General features: G+C 38.5%; 1 protein-coding gene across 1 annotated transcript in view; it reads left to right on the forward strand.

Moving 5' to 3' along the window:
- Nucleotides 1-5,463: 5,463 nt before the first annotated feature.
- NYAP2 (neuronal tyrosine-phosphorylated phosphoinositide-3-kinase adaptor 2) overlaps nucleotides 5,464-17,470 on the forward strand; it is a 184,046-nt gene continuing 172,039 nt past the window's right edge. Inside the window, exon 1 of the mRNA XM_065411227.1 lies at nucleotides 5,464-5,678. Coding sequence (XP_065267299.1) covers nucleotides 5,473-5,678 — 206 coding nt within the window. The 5' untranslated portion in view covers nucleotides 5,464-5,472. The remainder of the gene's footprint in view (nucleotides 5,679-17,470) is intronic.

A 17,470-nucleotide genomic window follows, 5' to 3' on the forward strand; every position in this document is an offset into this window, starting at 1 on the left:
AACACTACAGCACAAACTCAAAGGGCAGGATGGCAATTTAACATTCTTGATCTGTGCAAAATGCTTTTGAAATGTTGAGTTTTGCTGAGATAGCCAACAAGTAATGCTAAAGTGAATGGGGTTAAAAATTGAGGAGTGTGAGTATGCAGGGAGGAAAGCAGGAATGAAGTGGAATACATATCCCCCACGAATCCAGGGTTGGATTCATGACATGTACTACACCACTGTTGAGTTGTGTCAGCCTTAATCCTCCTATGTTTAAAAAACAAAATGCCTCCCATTGATTTGAGAAGAAAGCAATCAGTGCCTTTGTCACTATTTGAACAAGCTCCTTCAGTTTAATGTCAACATTGCCAGTTTTTAATGTAGCACAGCTGCATTTTGAGGCTATCAAGCAGGAGGAAAAGCAACTGTGAAGATTTTTGGGGTGGCCTAACCATGAATAAAGGTGGAGCCACTTCTCTGAATTTTACAACATAGCAACAGCATAATATTACATGCAATCACTGCACTTAGTAGTCTGACTTTAGCATTCCTTGCACATGGACTGTGCATTTTGTGGACGGGTGTTAGTTTTTTAATATTAGGATTCTGTACATTATGCATCAGATCAAATAGAAAATTATATTTCAAATGTAAAAAGATATACTAGAGTATGTCATAGCACCTTTGTGAAACACCATGCATTATTTACCCACATTTTCAGAAATCACATCTGAAGTATTACAAGTGTCTTATATTCAGTCCTGTTAATAGGCAAAAATCAGTCAGGGAACTGCTTGCCCGTGCCAGTAAACTGTATGCATTTGTAGAAGAGTTGGCAAAAATTTAGTTTAATTTCTTTCATGTGGTCAGCTGATTGCATGGGCAGTGGCACTGTAAGCAGCTCCAAGTTGCCCTGATAATGTCTCTCAACTTTGACTTGGCGGAGAGGAGAAGGGGATGAGACTTTCATAACTTGATGTTTTTTGAAGAAGGGGTTGTCCTGCCTGACCTGCAAAAAACTGTCCTGCTAATGTACAGCGATTAACTTCCAAGACCCTCCCCAGAATGCTTACTCATTGATATTATGGAACATCAATATATAACATTTTTGCATTCTATTGTATACATTAATAAATATAATGGTATTCACAGTAGCATAGCACATTTATGGGGATAAATATAGGACCAGTCTTTATAGGCTTGCCAGGTCATCCAGCATATACAGTTACACTTGAGAAAATGCCCAGATTTATTGTAGTCATAAAAGCATCCATAGAGTAGTTGAGAAAATGAAGACAAACATATGGACTGAGGTGTTTTCTAAAACCACCTAGACACACAGTGAACAGAGAACAATAAGAGCCCTAGCTTTTCTCAGGATGAGATTACTCATGTAATTGACACATGTACCTTTCATGTAATTTTTTTTTAAATGAAGTGTATGCCTTGGATACCTTTTTAGCTATATCCTCACTGTAGGATCGATTGTCAAAAGTGCTCAATGAAATCAGTGGCATTGACTTATCATTACTATTCCATACCATTGACTTCACTGGGAGCAGAATTAGGCTGACATTAGGTGTTTTTGAAACAGGCCCCATCCCATGTATATATATCCACACAGAGAGGGGTGGAAAGTGGTACAAGAGAATTTTTCAAATTAAGCAACCTCCATATAACAATTAGCCAGTATTTTCCAGTTTCAAAAATCAAACAAACTGAAAACAAGTTGATTATGCAAGATGCAAGTGGCCCTATGATTCTCTTCCTCTCATCACCAGCTAATTAAAACTTCAGGAGCACTATATGCACAACAGGGGTGACAAAATGTTGCCTCACCTCAGGCTTACATTACATATTTAGTGACTTACAGATGTGTAATCAAATGTAAATGTACTCAAACAGAATACTTGCTTGACTTTTATCTCCTCTGATAGATGACTGGAAATGGTTTGTTGTCTGAGTTTACCAGAAATTAAAACCTTTGGTCAGCAGTTGATCAGTGTTGTCCACAACCTACATTACTAAGAGAGAGTGTCAGATAATGCATATTACGACTCAAAGGGCACATGTATTGGTTACACATTCTCACCAGTCTGGATATTCAAGTAATAAAATGTCTGAAGCAACACCATTGTGTATTAACAAAAACCAGTCTGTCATATTACACAGGATAGATTAATAAAGTAACAATGTTTACAGTAATAAGTACTCTAAGCTTTGACTAGTCCCAGCTGTTTGAAGTTTATGCCCTATTTAAGCATGGCAGATACAAGTTTCAAATACTGACAAATGCCATGAGATTGCAAAATTCAAAAATTATATCAGATATTTAGGATCTGATCCAGCAAACACTTGCTACTGATCTCACTACTTATTTTAATATGTAGTGCCACTGATGTCAATACAACACACTGAATCCTACGGGACTAAGCAGACAGTGATATGCTTGGTATAAAGTGATTGCAGGAATGGCTTCAATGGGACTATGACAGTAGTTAGAACTGTGATCAGTAGTGTTTGCAAAAGTGCATCCTTAAATTGTAAACTATTTGTGTCAGGGAATGTGTCTTAGTCTGTGTTTCTAAAACCCCAAAGAAATGTACAGTGCTAGCTACATGGTCAGTAATAAATAGTAACTAATACAATAACACAATATAATAAAATATCTGGCCAGGGCATACAGCAAAACAGAGACTCATCTCTATTGAGCACATGTATGTTTGCCTTCTCCATATTGCTTTGACCTAGGGATTAATATACTTCAATAAAAAATAAAATTCTTTGTAACATGAGCCTTAGCTAAGCAGCTCTTTCATATTGTTATATATGCCTGTATATTTTAGGCCTCAGAAAAAGAGAACACAGAATAAAATGCAGTAACCAAGTCATGTGGAGGACATGTAATAAACAAAGTTCTGTATGCCTCAGTGAAAAAGATCAGAATAATTCTCCATTTAATAATTCTTTAGGACCTGATCCAAAGTCCATTGAAGTCATTGGGAGTCTTTCTATTGACCAATGAACTTTGGATAGGCCCCAAAGCCTCATCAACATACACTAAATATATTCTTCAAGGGTGAAATTCTGTCCCCAGTGACACCAATGGCAAAATTTCCTTTAACTTAATGGAGCCAGGATTTCATGGTTGAATGTACCTTACCTTAAAGGAACTCTGTCACTATCACATGTGTTACTGTTTTACGTACACTGAAAGGGTACATGTATGCAGCATTTTGGATGAATGGGAGCAAGCCTTCCAGCCCAGGTCAACAGACTCAGGCTAGGGGGGCTTGTGTTAGAGCTCTAAGAATAGCTGTATAGACAGCACTTCGAAGTTGCAGTCTGGGCTGGAGTTTGGGCTCTGTAGTCTATCCCCCTTCCTAGGCTTCAGAACTTGAAACGCAGCTTCAAAGCACTCTCTATACAGCTATAGTTGGAGCACTAGCATGAGCTCTGCTACCCCAAGTCTGTTGACCCAGGTTGGGAGGCTCGCTCCCGCTTGTTCCAAAATGCCGTGTGGACATACCCAGAAAGTGTTTAAGTCTAAATGTAAACGACCTTAAAATAAGGGAAGGGACTAGATTCTAAATCTCTAGTTAAAAGAAAACAAACTCTGGAGACAGAACAATTCTGAATCTAGTCCTGTGTTCCATAATCAGACAGAATTTAAATTGAAGGCAAAAGGAGGTTTGTCCGAGTAAGGGCTGCCATCTCAGGCCCTATAGTTCCATAACTATTATAAAGGTAGCCACGTTGGTCCAAATTCACTTCTGTTGAAATGCCAGTGAAATTACACAAAGAACAAGGCTGCCAGGTTGACTCTGCTCTGAGATCCTTAAGATAGGTGCTGATCCTGCATATTGTTCTGTGCAGAGAGACTCCTGTGCCCACACAGAGCCCCAGTGGATTTAAAAGGGCGACTTCTGCATGGGTGCAGAGGGCTTGCCTGGAGGGAATAGGTTGCATGATTGGGGCCTTAGTCCTTTCTGACTTTTAAGATTTTAACTGCTCAACTTTAATGTTACTCTAAAGTCATTTTTACATTTATATTTTTTGTTTTGTAAAAAAAAGGGAAGTAAAGGCAATGAAATTGTCTGTATTTAATGGGACACCAAAAATATTTCTGTCTGAAACCTGACTTACTTTTGCTACCAGTAACAGCTAAAATTACTAAACAAAAAAGAAGATTTTTTTTTGGTCGGTGGGGAGGGGAGGACCTCTGCCTTTCCCAGTTCAGTTTCCTTTGTGAATTTAAAAGCACTGTGGTCTCATGGTGTGGGCTGTGCCCACAGGTGCACAGTGATTATTGGAATCTATTAGAGATTTTAATTTTGTGTTTAAAACTAATAACTGTCCACATCAGAATTTTACTTATCCAGCAGCATGAAAGAATGCTGAAATGGGCCTGGAAACATGCCACTATATAACAAAGAGAGGAAATATTTTGATGCTAGTTCAACAGTTGCTCCTACGCTACAGTCCACATGCAGACAGAACTCCCATTGCCTGCTCAGTAAAATCAGTTAAGGTATTCTCACTGTCCTGGCATTGTTCTTATGCTATATTATGGTTACATAGACTCAGTACTTGTCCGAGAAATGATACCATCCTTCCTCCTCATTCTACCCAGACCCTGCATGACTTTGGACAAGTTACTTTAGTCTCTCTGTGCCTCAAATCTCCCTCTGTGAAATGGGGATAATAGTACTTCTTTCATAGGGGCGTTGTGAGGATAGCTACATTAAAAGACTGTGAGGTGATGGAGACCATATAAGAACCTAAGACAGAAAAAATATTCACACTTTATATGAAGATTCTATTTATAAAGGATTGACAAATGGTTAAAATATATTAATAAATTACCAATTGTTATAGAGTCCAATAAATTGCTTGAAACTATGGCTTACAACCATGTATAACCCCAATGTTGACAGCAATATATAATGCATACGACTTATTATTAATGTTACAATCATTTATTAACTCTTTATAAATGGCACTTCAAAGTGTGATTTAAAAACATTAGTAAATAATATGAACCTAGGACCTGAGGTAGGATCCTGACTCCACTGTGCTGAGCACTGTACAAACACAAAGGGACCCAGGGTCCTTGCCTTGAAGAGTTTACAATCAACTCAAGGACAAGATGCAATTTAGTGAATGTAATAAACAATTGGAAGGGGAGGAGGGAAAGGAGAGCAGAGAAACAGTATTAAGATCACATGATAACACAAGCTTACAATGTCCATAACCTGGTGGTTCTGGGCAACTTACATGAAAAGGGGGTTGTTTTGTTTTGCCTTGTTTGCTATAAATTTAAGTAGGAGGCTGGCCTCAAAAATATTTCCTGCCAAGCACTGCAAATTGCTACTGACAACATATTATCTGTAATAAACTGCAAGCTTTTTGCTCACTGATTAAGGTATCATGTGTCTTTCAACCTGCAGGAAGTGTTGCTTTCCTTCGTCCATTATCTCCTGCAAAATGATGAATTCTAATCAGGAGGAGGTCACGTTGGGCACTTTTCTCCAGTATATTGAAGATATGGGGATGAAGGCCTATGATGGCTTGGTTATACAGAATGCATCAGACATTGCTCGAGAGAATGATCGCATGAGGAATGAAACAAACCTGGCTTACTTGAAAGAAAAGAATGAAAAACGCCGTAAACAAGAAGAAGCAATAAAACGGTAAATATATCAATAAAAAGAACATTGTTTGCAAGGAAGTGGCCATGAGAAAATAATCCCATTGACTATTGGCTTCAGATGTATGGTCTGTAAAACTGATTGAAAAGTAAAGGGCCAGACCTTCAGCTGGTACAAATCAGCATAGCTCTAGTAACATCTTTGTAGCTAATGCTGATTTACACCAGCTGAGGATCTGCCCCCACACTGAGCTGTTCATGTCATATGTTTTACACTATGCATGAATGACAGAGTGGCTCTGTCCTCAGAAATGTGAGAAAGACGATATTCTTAACTAACAGAATATATCTCTAACCAAATGTATGAGTTTGGGGCCCTCATCAGTGTGATTTCTAAATAAAAGTTAGGTTGGTGTGAATTAAATTGAATTTCTTGGAGAACTGATCCTGCAAACACTTTCAAATGTGTAACTTGTACATCTGAGTAATCCCTCCAATGGAACATCTCATGTGTAAAGTTAAATACATTCCTATGTGTTTGCATGATTCAGACATTAGGGAATATTCCTTGTGGATCAAAATAGATTATTCTCGATTTGATGCTTTTATACAAAAAATTACTTTAATAATATCAGAGAACTCACAGTACTTACTTGCTATTTATGGGATCTCTTCATCATCCTGCTCTCTCTGAAGCCATCAGAAACGTTATCATTCATTTAAATGGAAATGGAATAGATCCCATAAATGCACAAAAGGTCGGATTCTGTAAATGTTCTAACTACAGAACTCCCATAGATTTTAATGAGCAGCTTAAGAAAGAGTGCTTACTCGATCTAGCCTCAAATTCCCAGGGATGTCAATGAGAACTGTGCACTTTCATGGACAGGAGAAAAGGATGAGCAAAAGACATATTTACATATTCAAATCTTACATTGCTTTGAGGGAAAGGACAAATTGTATAATACAAACCAGGTAACCACCCATCTAAGTACCAAACTTGCATATGCAAATGAAAGATTTGAACACACAGAGATAGGAGGCTCTTTGAATATTTCCCCCAGTGTGAATCTTCAGCATAGTAATATAAGTGATTAAATGTTGCAAAATGTACCATGTACTGTACAGGTAAAACAGACCTGCTGTGCTGCTGAATATTCCAGGGATACCTTAATAGCCCATTAATTCTGATGGAATGTTAATAGAGCAGTAGAAGTAGATCTGGCGCTCTGGGTGGAAAAGCAACAAAAGCTGAAATTGTGACTGCCATGTTTCCTGATGTTTTTGGATTTTCTGTTTGAATGCTACTTTTATGTTTGGGGAAGGGGGAAAAGACAGTGTGACATGGTAGGGGAACAGCAATAAGTAATCAAACGTGCATTTTGGAATCTTCTTAGGGATTTGTGGGACATACTATATTTAGAGTGCTTCAGAATGTTTGGGAGTGGAGAATGTAGGTTTTTTTGGTGGTTCATTTGTAATACATATGAAGTGATAAGGTTACATTAACTGGCCATAAGGAAAACAGGTTAGTTTTCTGTTTTGGTTTATGCTGGTTGTGCTTTTGTTTAATCTGTGCCATCTTTGTTTCCTTTCTGTTTTCTCTATGTAAGCAAACTAGCTATATAATGTATATATTTGTTCTTTCCCTCTCTTGTACACACACACACAACTTACCCACTGTTGGATTTTAACAGGTAAATGTCTGTACAACACACTAACACGGACAGTTCCGCAGACCTCACACTTGGGAAGGAAGAAAAGACACAGAAGTCACATCTGCCCTAGAGGAATATTGCCAAAAATGGCCTGTTGCTGCTAATGCTGGCTCTAGTGTAGATGAGTTATTAGTTACTAGCACCACTATTCACTGTCACCTACATGCCATGGCAGCAGGCAGGCTGTCTAGAATAAGATGCCCCAAGTGGAGCTAAACTGATTCTAGCAATAGGGGAAATTTGTTGATAAACTTCCCTGGTATAGACAAGGAAACAAGGTGTTAATGTCTTTGGTTTTGTTTTTAGTTAGTGGATGGCAAATAGAGCATTTGGCAAATTGTTTCAGCTGGGGAAAAAAAGTTTTTTTTTTTTAATGTCAAAGTCATTCAAACCATTTGGACACTTTGTTTCGGTGATAAAAAACTAAAAAAAAAAATCACTGGAGTCAAAATAAACCAATTGTGTGTGTGTGTGTGGGGGGGGGGTTTATTATTATTTTTCAATTCAGACACCAAACAATCAAACTGTGCCCAGAAAGAGATGTGGGTGTGAAAATGAGTCCATCCTGGGCTGAGGAAACAGGCCAACCACCCACAGCCAGGCCATGCTTCCCAGATTTGTGTGCCCGGCAGGGGTCGGTGGGGTGGTAATCTCTCCTTTCTCAGGAAGAAAGGAGTCAGGGGTGTGCTGGCTGGAAGTAGATCTGGGGATGGATTTGCATCATGCCACCCAGTGGCCTTTCAGGAAGGATAATAAAACCTGAGGCCACATTACCATTCTGATAGAGCCTCCCTTGATAGCAGGGATCCTCCTGGGGGCTGTTGCTGGCCGCAGAAGCGCTTGCAGTGGGGAGACACAGCCAGGGAGTTGGTATGTCTGAAGGGCACCACGGCTGCATAGAGGCACAAAAACTCTTTGAAAATGGCCCTGGCCTCTTGCTGAATGTTCCATGGACTGGGAAACAAGTTTTTCTTCCCTTTAGCTCCCTCCCACAGGTTCCCCTGCACACAGTCTGGGGTGGGAAAGGGGGAGGGGCTATTCTCCCCTTTTATTAAGAGAACTGAAAACTCTGATAACCTGGAAGAAATCTGACTTGTCTAAAAGAGCAATGACATCAAAAACCACTTAAGTTGATTGCAAGCAAGTCTGCTCCCTGTGGAGACCTCAAGAGATTTATCCAATGCCATGTTCCCTGTTGACAAGTGGCAGGCATAAAATATGGCATAGGATTATTACTTCCCCTCTTTGTTTCATGCAACTATCCTTAAGTATTTGCACTATTAACTTTGGTCTTTTAGATTACTTTTGGTTCCTGCACATGTGATCTAGAGAGAGACAGTAGTTGCTAGGGAACACATGCAGGCATAAAATCATGAAAAGAGCAGAGACCACATGATGAAGTGTGCTGAGGTAAAAAACTCAAAACAAATATTGTTGTTTGGGTTAGAAGTGTTCCTGACTGAGGATACAATTTCCAAAACATTCCCTGGCATTAATAATACCATTTTTGGGAGCCATTCATTTTGAGTATAAAATGATTCTTTTTAGAAGAAGGTTGATCACGGTTTTTAACAAAATAGCATGGAGTAATTTATTTATTTTCTCAGTTACATGGGTAGAAACTTTTAAGATAGATAAAATAATTCAGTGAAATGCATTAGATGGTGCCAGTGTTCTGTAAATACAATGTGAAAAATGACCTACAAAAATTAAAATGCCCTTGCATTATACATTTTTCTTGAGAAAGGGTTGGGAGTGCTACATCGCATTGTATTGGTGCACTAACAGTGGCATTGATGTACCTTTTGGTATGATTGTTAATTCAACACATGTTGATAGGTTAATTATGGAAGAAATATTGTATGGATCATTTATAAGTTACAAGAAATAAAACATGCCTCATATTGGACTGAGCAAAAATTTTGTCTCTCTCTCATCTTGCTGGACCGAGTCAGATGATCTGATCGGAATTTTTGACCTAATTTTAGCCCAGTATTTAGCGATTATGTAAAGAAAACAAGGATAATGTTCTGAGAAAGGGCTGAGATTAAATAGTAAATATGTTTTCATACATAGTTAGCACTTAATTTCTGGACATACTTTTGTATCTTATTTTTCTGGTCTTACTATTTTATCGTAGAGGCAACATGGAAGAGGTAATATCATTTATTGGACCAACTTCTGTTGGTGAGAGAGACAAGCTTTCGAGCTTACACTGAGCTGTTCTATAAGTTTGAAGGCTGGTCTGTCCAGCGTGACAGGAAACTATTATCAGAACATTGCCATATTGCCTACAGAGTTTATGTGTTACAAATACAAAGTTAAGAAGCATTATAGCTTTCATTAGGAATCTAGTTGCAATGCTGGAAGATGCGTGTTAGCCACTCTTAATAGAAAACAGTGCACCACATTCTGGAGGCAGCACTTCTGGGAATAAAACGCCTGGTTGCCTCATCAATTCATGGTGCCCAGGGGAAGGTTGAGTATTTTGGGTTTATCCTCAGGCACCCATGATAACAGGCATTTGCCTGCTAGCTCATCCATAGTTGAAACATACATTCAAAAGGCTTTAAGCCTATTAAACTTCCTTACACTTTTCTATGCTATCTTGCCCTATATAAAACTCAACTGGAAAGCATTTTTTTTTAAATGCATGAATTCAAATTCTCATGTGAAAACTGAAATAACAGTCACATCAGCCATATGAAGTCACTGGAGTTGCATGGCATATACATTAGTGTAAAAATGGTGCCTGTACATTCAACAGTTTTGTCCTACAGTCTTCCACTCCTCGGCTGCCAATTCTATAGAGAATATTTTTATTTTGATGCACATGTAAAAATGTAACTCCCCTCATGCTAATTTGATGGTGTGAGTGACCATGAATCTCCACCTATTGAGATTTGGACATAGCTGTAAGAGTATTTCTTCCTGTTTCAAGCCGTTAACCTTGCTCGCAGCCCATTTTTAGCACTGTGAAATGGCATTGTGGAAAGCTTTGTTTTTGCTTGTTATTGAGAGTAAATAGACAGATGCCGACATGAAGGAGGAGCTTTTAGTAGTGCTGTTCTGTGGTAGAGCTAGCAGATATGGGCCAGCCAGCCAAAAGCAGAATTAAGCTCTTCTAATAAAGAAGGAATTGTAATGAACAGCTGTCATCCTAACCTCTCCTCCCCATGGCAGATCACATATTGAAGAGTAACCCATCGGCAAAATGTAAGATAATATTTTTTCTCTCTATCTCTAAATATGTATTTTAACGGGTTTGGAGGCAATTGAGTAGAGGCACTGTCTGTAGTTTTCAATGGTTATGTCCTTAGGTTCCTTTCTAAATAGGACATCCTTCAGCTAAAAGCTAGGCATTTCTAAATGTATGCAACAGCAAACAAGGATGAAATTTTTTTTGGTCCATGGCTTTATTTACTGCTAAAAGCTCTATTTAGCAGAGAAAGTGTGTGATCTTAGAGTAACAAAATAGTGTGCATGGACATGTTAAAGTGCTTCTACCAAAATGTTTATATCAGAATAAAAATAGCCTAAGGAAAGTCTTTTCATTACCAACTTACAGTGCACAATGAACTTAATTTCAATAATATGTTGATATCAAGAAAATACTTTAGGCAAAAGAATGCATACACTCGTTTTTTTTTAAATGGTAAAAATATTTGCCAGTAGTTGAAAGTGTGCTCAGTCAACTACACATTTCAAAATACATGGTAGAATATTCATGCTCAGCAGATAATGTTTGCAGCCAGATCTCAAGGAAAAACACAAAAGTGGAATAAATGCAGCCACTGTGGGTGATAGGCTCAGTGAAAACATCTGCAAGTGCAGATATGGGGTTTTGTTGAGAGGTTGTTAATTATGAACTCATCAGTTTATTGCTTTACAATACAAGGTTTACCATTCAGTGACAAGGAGATTTTTTGACATAACCTGATGTTTTAATCAAGAGGAATGTGCTGTTGAGGAACTTAATGATGGCACCAGTAAAAGTTCTGATTTTTTCATGATTCTCCATTACATGATTATAGTAACTCTTTGGAATGTATACTGGGATACAAGTCATATTATGGTGGAGCTGGTCACAACATTGTAGTTAAGGTTCTGTTAAAGGTTTCAGTTTAACACAGGAGTTTAAAATCTTTATTTTGTGAAACTCTCAAAACATCACATATAGTTCCGTTAGTGTAGCAACCTCTTTTCTATCCATAGCAAGTAAAATAGTTACCCTGTTGACCTCCGCATGTATTTTCTTACATTTATAAGTAAATAGACAAGATGATCCAGCTGACAAATCCTCCTTCCCAAATGCTCAGACCCATATGGCTACCCATATTAGTGCAATACAAAATAAACAAACCCCAAAGCAAATGTATTACTATTGTCATGTCTGGAAATATTACTTTAGGGCAGTCTTGCAAAACAAGTCAATATTTACCAGCTGAGGCAAACAACTACTTGTTGTCCGGTACTGTGACAGTACTGCCAACCCCAAGTGATCAAAATCAGAAAACAGAGAAAAATAATCATGAGATTGGTATAAAAATCATGAAGTTCATTTCAAGTAAATCTTACACAGTTTTGAGTGTCTCTTTCCAGTGATATTTAATTTGTAATGTGAAAAGGTGAGCTCCCCCAGCGCTCATCACCCCACAAAGCCTAGCTAAGTCGTTTTGACTTGGCTTCCATTAGCCAGATTTAAAAGGACAATAGGGCAGAGGAATGGACATAGGTGGCTCAGAGGACTGGTAATGGGATACAGAGCCCTTCCCCTTGAAGTCACCAGTTAAAATACAGCCCAAGTCAATAGTGGTTGAAAGTTATTGCTACCTGTTTGCTGTGTACTAACTGATGTGAAATGGACTGCTGGCCTCATTCCAGTTTCTAGTGGCTAGATGTTCACATTATAACTTACAGCCTGGCTAGCACTCTTGGCAGACTGAATTATCATGGAGACTGCCTGGCTCCATCACTCTTTGTGGTACCCTACACATCATAACTAAGGCATATTGGCGAGTGTCTCAAGAATTATTCACTGCCACTTTTAATCCCTTGTTCTTCTGCTCCTCTCTTTCTTTCTACATTTCCTTGCTATCTCTTGCTTACATTTTAAAAAAAATATAGCCAGGGTATTTCTAATCTAATGCAGAAAATGGGGAAATGTTTTAAACAAGTGAGAGTGTCCCTTATGGAGAGGGCTATAGAACTTAATAGAAATGAAACCACTATAGAGCAATAGAAATGTTATAGGGTTGTATAAAAATTATTCTAAACACGTGCAGAATTTATTAGAAAATTAATGAATTTTTAACCATTGTACAGAATTATACAGAAGGGAGATTATAAAGTGAAGAAATTATATGGGTCAAAAATAGGGTAGAAAGGTTATCATTATCTACTAAATTCCATAGGACTTTTCCAGAAGGGGATTTAATGTTATCAAATAGAGACTGGGCAGGAAAAGAAGGAGAGCGTATTTTCAAGGCTGCCCACTTATAGCCTTTTTAGTGAATTCAGAATGGATCTCATTAATAAAGAAATACCTTCAGTAAAACAGCAGAATCACATATATTAGCAATTAGTCCAATTCAGCTGGAAAAAATTGCTTTAAGTGTTGATCTGCTCCCATTCAAAAAAAATCACAATTTCAGTAATATATTCTATGCTCAAGTTCCACTGACTCCTGACAAACAGAGTCATTCCATGTGGTTTGAACTATAATGGTTACGGGAAAGGATGACGCTGCCCAAGGAAGTAATAGTTGCGGAAGAGAAGCCAAAAAGAACTCTCTGAATTCATAAGCAGTAAAATGCAGTCAGTAGTGAAACACACAAACACACACTTATGAGCTGCTGACAAACCGGTTGCTCGTACGTACAACTGGGAAAGTGCCGCTCAACACAGGGTGGGGGGAAGAAACAGAACCAAAGATATATGATGATAAGGATAATATGAGTGGATTTTTTTTATGCCTTATGAAAATCCATCATTTATAAACACCTAGATATAAGGCTGAACAAAACTGAAGCAGGCAAATTGTTTTTGAAAGTCATTTCAGGTCATTCCCTTTTCCAGGGCTGTAAATTCCAGCTGTACTTTGCACTCATTAATAATAGAGGGGATTATGTCACATTCCACCCAACTGGCTGATAACTGTGCTCTCCCCTTTCTCTAGACATTAGAACCCCTTCAGCTATTTCAGGTAAAAAATATTTTTATTACAATTTATTTTTAAGAGGAATTGGCTTGAGCACACACTATGGTGCCTTGATAATCTAATCAGTGTGTTCATTTACTTGTGACAAGGAGAAGGGAACCCTGTTTGGATATGCATCAGAAAAGAAATTATTGTAGCACATGCCTGCTCTGCAACAAAAGCCAACATATGTTGATGGGTATTACTTGTGTGCTGTGTGCTAGGTGGAGGACTGAAATTATATGAAAACATTAATGTAGGGGACGGTTTATTTTTTGTTGTGCAGATTAGATTTGTATGTGATTGGATTAAAATTTGAGAAATGAGAGATTAAAGCAGAAGCAGATTTTGGAGGGGGGGACGGGACTGCATGCCTTAGTAGCTAACCTTTTCTTCCTCTAAGGTTTTCCATTCCAATTTGGCTTGAAGTCCTAAGTAAACTCAGTTTAAAGGTGTCAACAAAATTCCCTGTTGAAAATTGTCCTTGGCACAAAACCTTCATTCATAATTTAGTGCCAATGACAGTCTCCTCTCTAGAGAGGCCACAACTTAGCTAACATGAAAACAGGATGACCTCTCACCTCCGCAGAGTCAGAGAGGTTCAGTACAGGGTTGAGAGTGCTGGTGGACTGTTGTAGGAGAGCTAACACTGCAACTCCCTACCAAGGGTGCTGCATAGACTGTGAAATGAATAAATAAAAGAACTTCAGCTTCCATAGCAGAAGTCCAGTCAAAAGTAGAGAGTTGTTGCTATTTATTTCTATTGCAGCAGTGCCTAAAGACCCCAAATAGGAATTAGGGGCCCATTATACTAGGCACTGTATAAATTTATAATGCAAAGACAGTCCTGGCCAGAGACCGCTCACAATTTAACATTTAGACAATACACAACAGGTAAAAAAACCTTATGATTTAGGGGTTAAACGACTGCTCATTTCCAGTTGTATTGTAATGCAGCATTGGATAAGTTAAAACAGTTCCCTAGTTGATGGGATATACTGAGAAGTTCCATCTAACAGCTATTGTTTGAATAGCTTGAAATCTTAATAAAAAGAGTTAATAGGCATGTCTAGAATGTGTCCATAGTGAAAGAGCTATAACTATCTAATACCAATACCACTATTCTTGGCTGGAAATGAGTTACATTAGGCAATCATAATTTTAAAAGATTGAAAATATGAACAATTGTATGGCTTGCTACTAATTAATAAAATTTACCTACATTTAATCCATTCCCTCTTCTGGTGGATTATACAGGACATATCTCACCAGTAGATTCTCTGCTAACTGAGGGCACTTCAGTTATTAAGTTTAGATCACGTGTGCTATTAAGTGAATTGCTTGGTACAGCCTTTCCCTGAACGCTAGAGCAAATGCAGTATTTCATACTTTGGCTAATTTTATACTATAATTTAATTTCTGAAACATGCTTTTAATTGAATTTTTAAAGACAAAAGGAAATGAAGGTGCAGTGTCTCTTACTATTGGAGTAGGATCGTTTTAAAATGTAGTTCATCAAGAGGACAATCTTCTATATTAAACGTAAAGATTATTGTGCTTCTCTGCATGCTGTTGAGGGACAGAAAATTCCTGCTGTACACAAAAAGCTCAGGGCTGAAACTGAGGTGTTGGTATACATCAGAAGTTATTTTTCTCACACTCAGCATTATAACACCAGCAGGGACAATATCGCAGCAGTCCCAGATTATGTAAATCAGAAAAATCAGTAAACAAAGAGACTAATTTAAATTCATCTGCTGATACCAAAATCACATTAGTGCAAATTAACTAGCGATTTAATTTTCCCAACTTTTGGAAGTGAAATAAACCAGAGGGAAGTGTCAGCAATTTTGTAATAAGCTAAAAGTTACTGTTTTGCAGAGGAAAATTTGCTATTTGCTTCCAGAAACTTTTCTCTGTACTTTAGAGATGAAGATGAATATCAAGGTCTAAATACTATATGGTCTGAAGTTTATCTTCGTTTCAGCTGAAATCCACACAATCAGCTCTTAGTTTCATGATCACAGAGTCATCTAGATTAGAAAAGGGAGGGTGGTGTCAGTTGGGTGGACATCAGATTTTTAAAAAACAAACAAAGCAAAAAAACCAGAAGACTCTAAAATTCACTGTGAATAGAATGCTATATTGTGTATCTATAGTGTGCTGCATTTTAGTATTGTGATCCTTTAAAATCAGGACACTGAATGTAATGATTATTTTCCCTTTTATTGCTATGGGAGAGAAAGTAGATAGCATGCAATGGAAAGGAAACAGAAAATATGAATGGTAGTAAGAGCATAATTTATCCTTTTTTAACACTAATTGAGAAAAAGGAAGGGGGCAAGAAGTACCCAAACTCTCAAAGTATCTCTAATAAAAGGGGGAAAAAACAGTAGCAGCCTCTCATTCCCTTACTGTGTTGGGGAGGCCTCTGCTCTTTCTTTTGTCTCATTGAGTCAGTAATGTGCTCACCTCAGTTCAATGCAGTGAGTTCTTGTGCAGCTGGCCAGAAGAAAAGAGTTGTTGCCTCTTTAAGGGCTCCCCTTACAACAAGTGTTAGAGGAGGACAAGTGGGGACAGTTTACAGGGACAGAGTGAAGGGCAGGAAGTAGCTGGCCAGATAGGATGGGGATTGTGCCCTTCCTGCTGACCAGCAGTAGGGGTATTTCTATCCCCATGCAGGCTTGGAGGAGCCCTTCTTCACCTGGATTGGACTGGCAGCATCCACCCATACACTTATGAAATTTGCAAAAGGACCAGGTTTCCTCAGGACCTGCTGAGAACATTATGCTAATCACCCTTACAGAGGTCTGCTCAGGAACAAACATTTTACCATTTTTGGAGCGGCCTGCTCCCCCTCCCATGACCGGAAGGGCTCATTCTCCTCCTGCAACCGAAGGAGCTGTCAGCTCCCATCCTGGCCCCAGGGCCGGAGGAGTTCTGTGCCGCTGCCAATTATTGGAGGGGTCTGTGCCCCTGCTTGTCCCCTCTTGTGCACTCCCCTGCACCATTTTTTCCTTGGGGGGGTGAGTAGAAAGGAATTTTTCCCTCATTACCAGAATGGCTGAAGCAGGGTGATGGGTTTATATTTTGTTTTGCATTCCTGACAGCAGGTCTAGGACCTGGTAGGATGGGACAGGGGGTTAAGTTATAATTAAGCAACTTAGTACATAAACCTCCTGGTAGATGTCCAGTGCAGGTACTCATTATGATCACTGGATAAAATAAATTAGAAAAGGATTTGAAGGAAAGCATCCCTTAATGGATCTGAGACAGAGTGTTTTGGGCTCCTATATCTGGTACAGTGAGGAGACCCCACTCCTGTTGCTGAAATACTAGGTCCAGTTGTAGTATCCACCGTTCAAGAAGGATATGGATAAATTGGAGGGTTCAGAGAAGAGCCATGAGAATGAATTAGGATTAGAAAATATGGCTTGAACTCCTTGAGTCTAACAAAGAAAAGGTTATGGGGTGACTTTAGTACAGTCAATAAGTACCTTCATGGGGAACATATTTGATAATGAGCTCTTTAATCTATCCGAGAAGGATATATAATATGATCTAATGGCTTGAAATAGAAGCTAGACAAATTTAGACTGGAAATAAGGTATATGTTTGTTTTTTAAAAAGTGAGGGTTATTAACCATTGGAACAATTTACTGGAGTCATGGTCGATTCTCCATCACTGAGAATTTTTAAATCAAGACTGGATGTTTTTCTAAAAGATCTGCTTCAGGAATTATTTGGGGGAAGTTCTATGGTCTGCGTTTCACAGGAGGTCAGATTAGATAATCACAATGGTCCCTTTTAGCCTTGGAATCTATGAATCTCTCCACTTGGAGCTGGACTAAGACCGCCAACTCATTTTGCACAAACAGCTGAACATAAATTAGATGGTAACGTTTTTGGGGCCAGATT

Source organism: Emys orbicularis, chromosome 9 (genome assembly GCF_028017835.1).
Source record: "Emys orbicularis isolate rEmyOrb1 chromosome 9, rEmyOrb1.hap1, whole genome shotgun sequence".
In the NCBI taxonomy this organism is placed as follows: Eukaryota; Metazoa; Chordata; order Testudines; family Emydidae; genus Emys; species Emys orbicularis.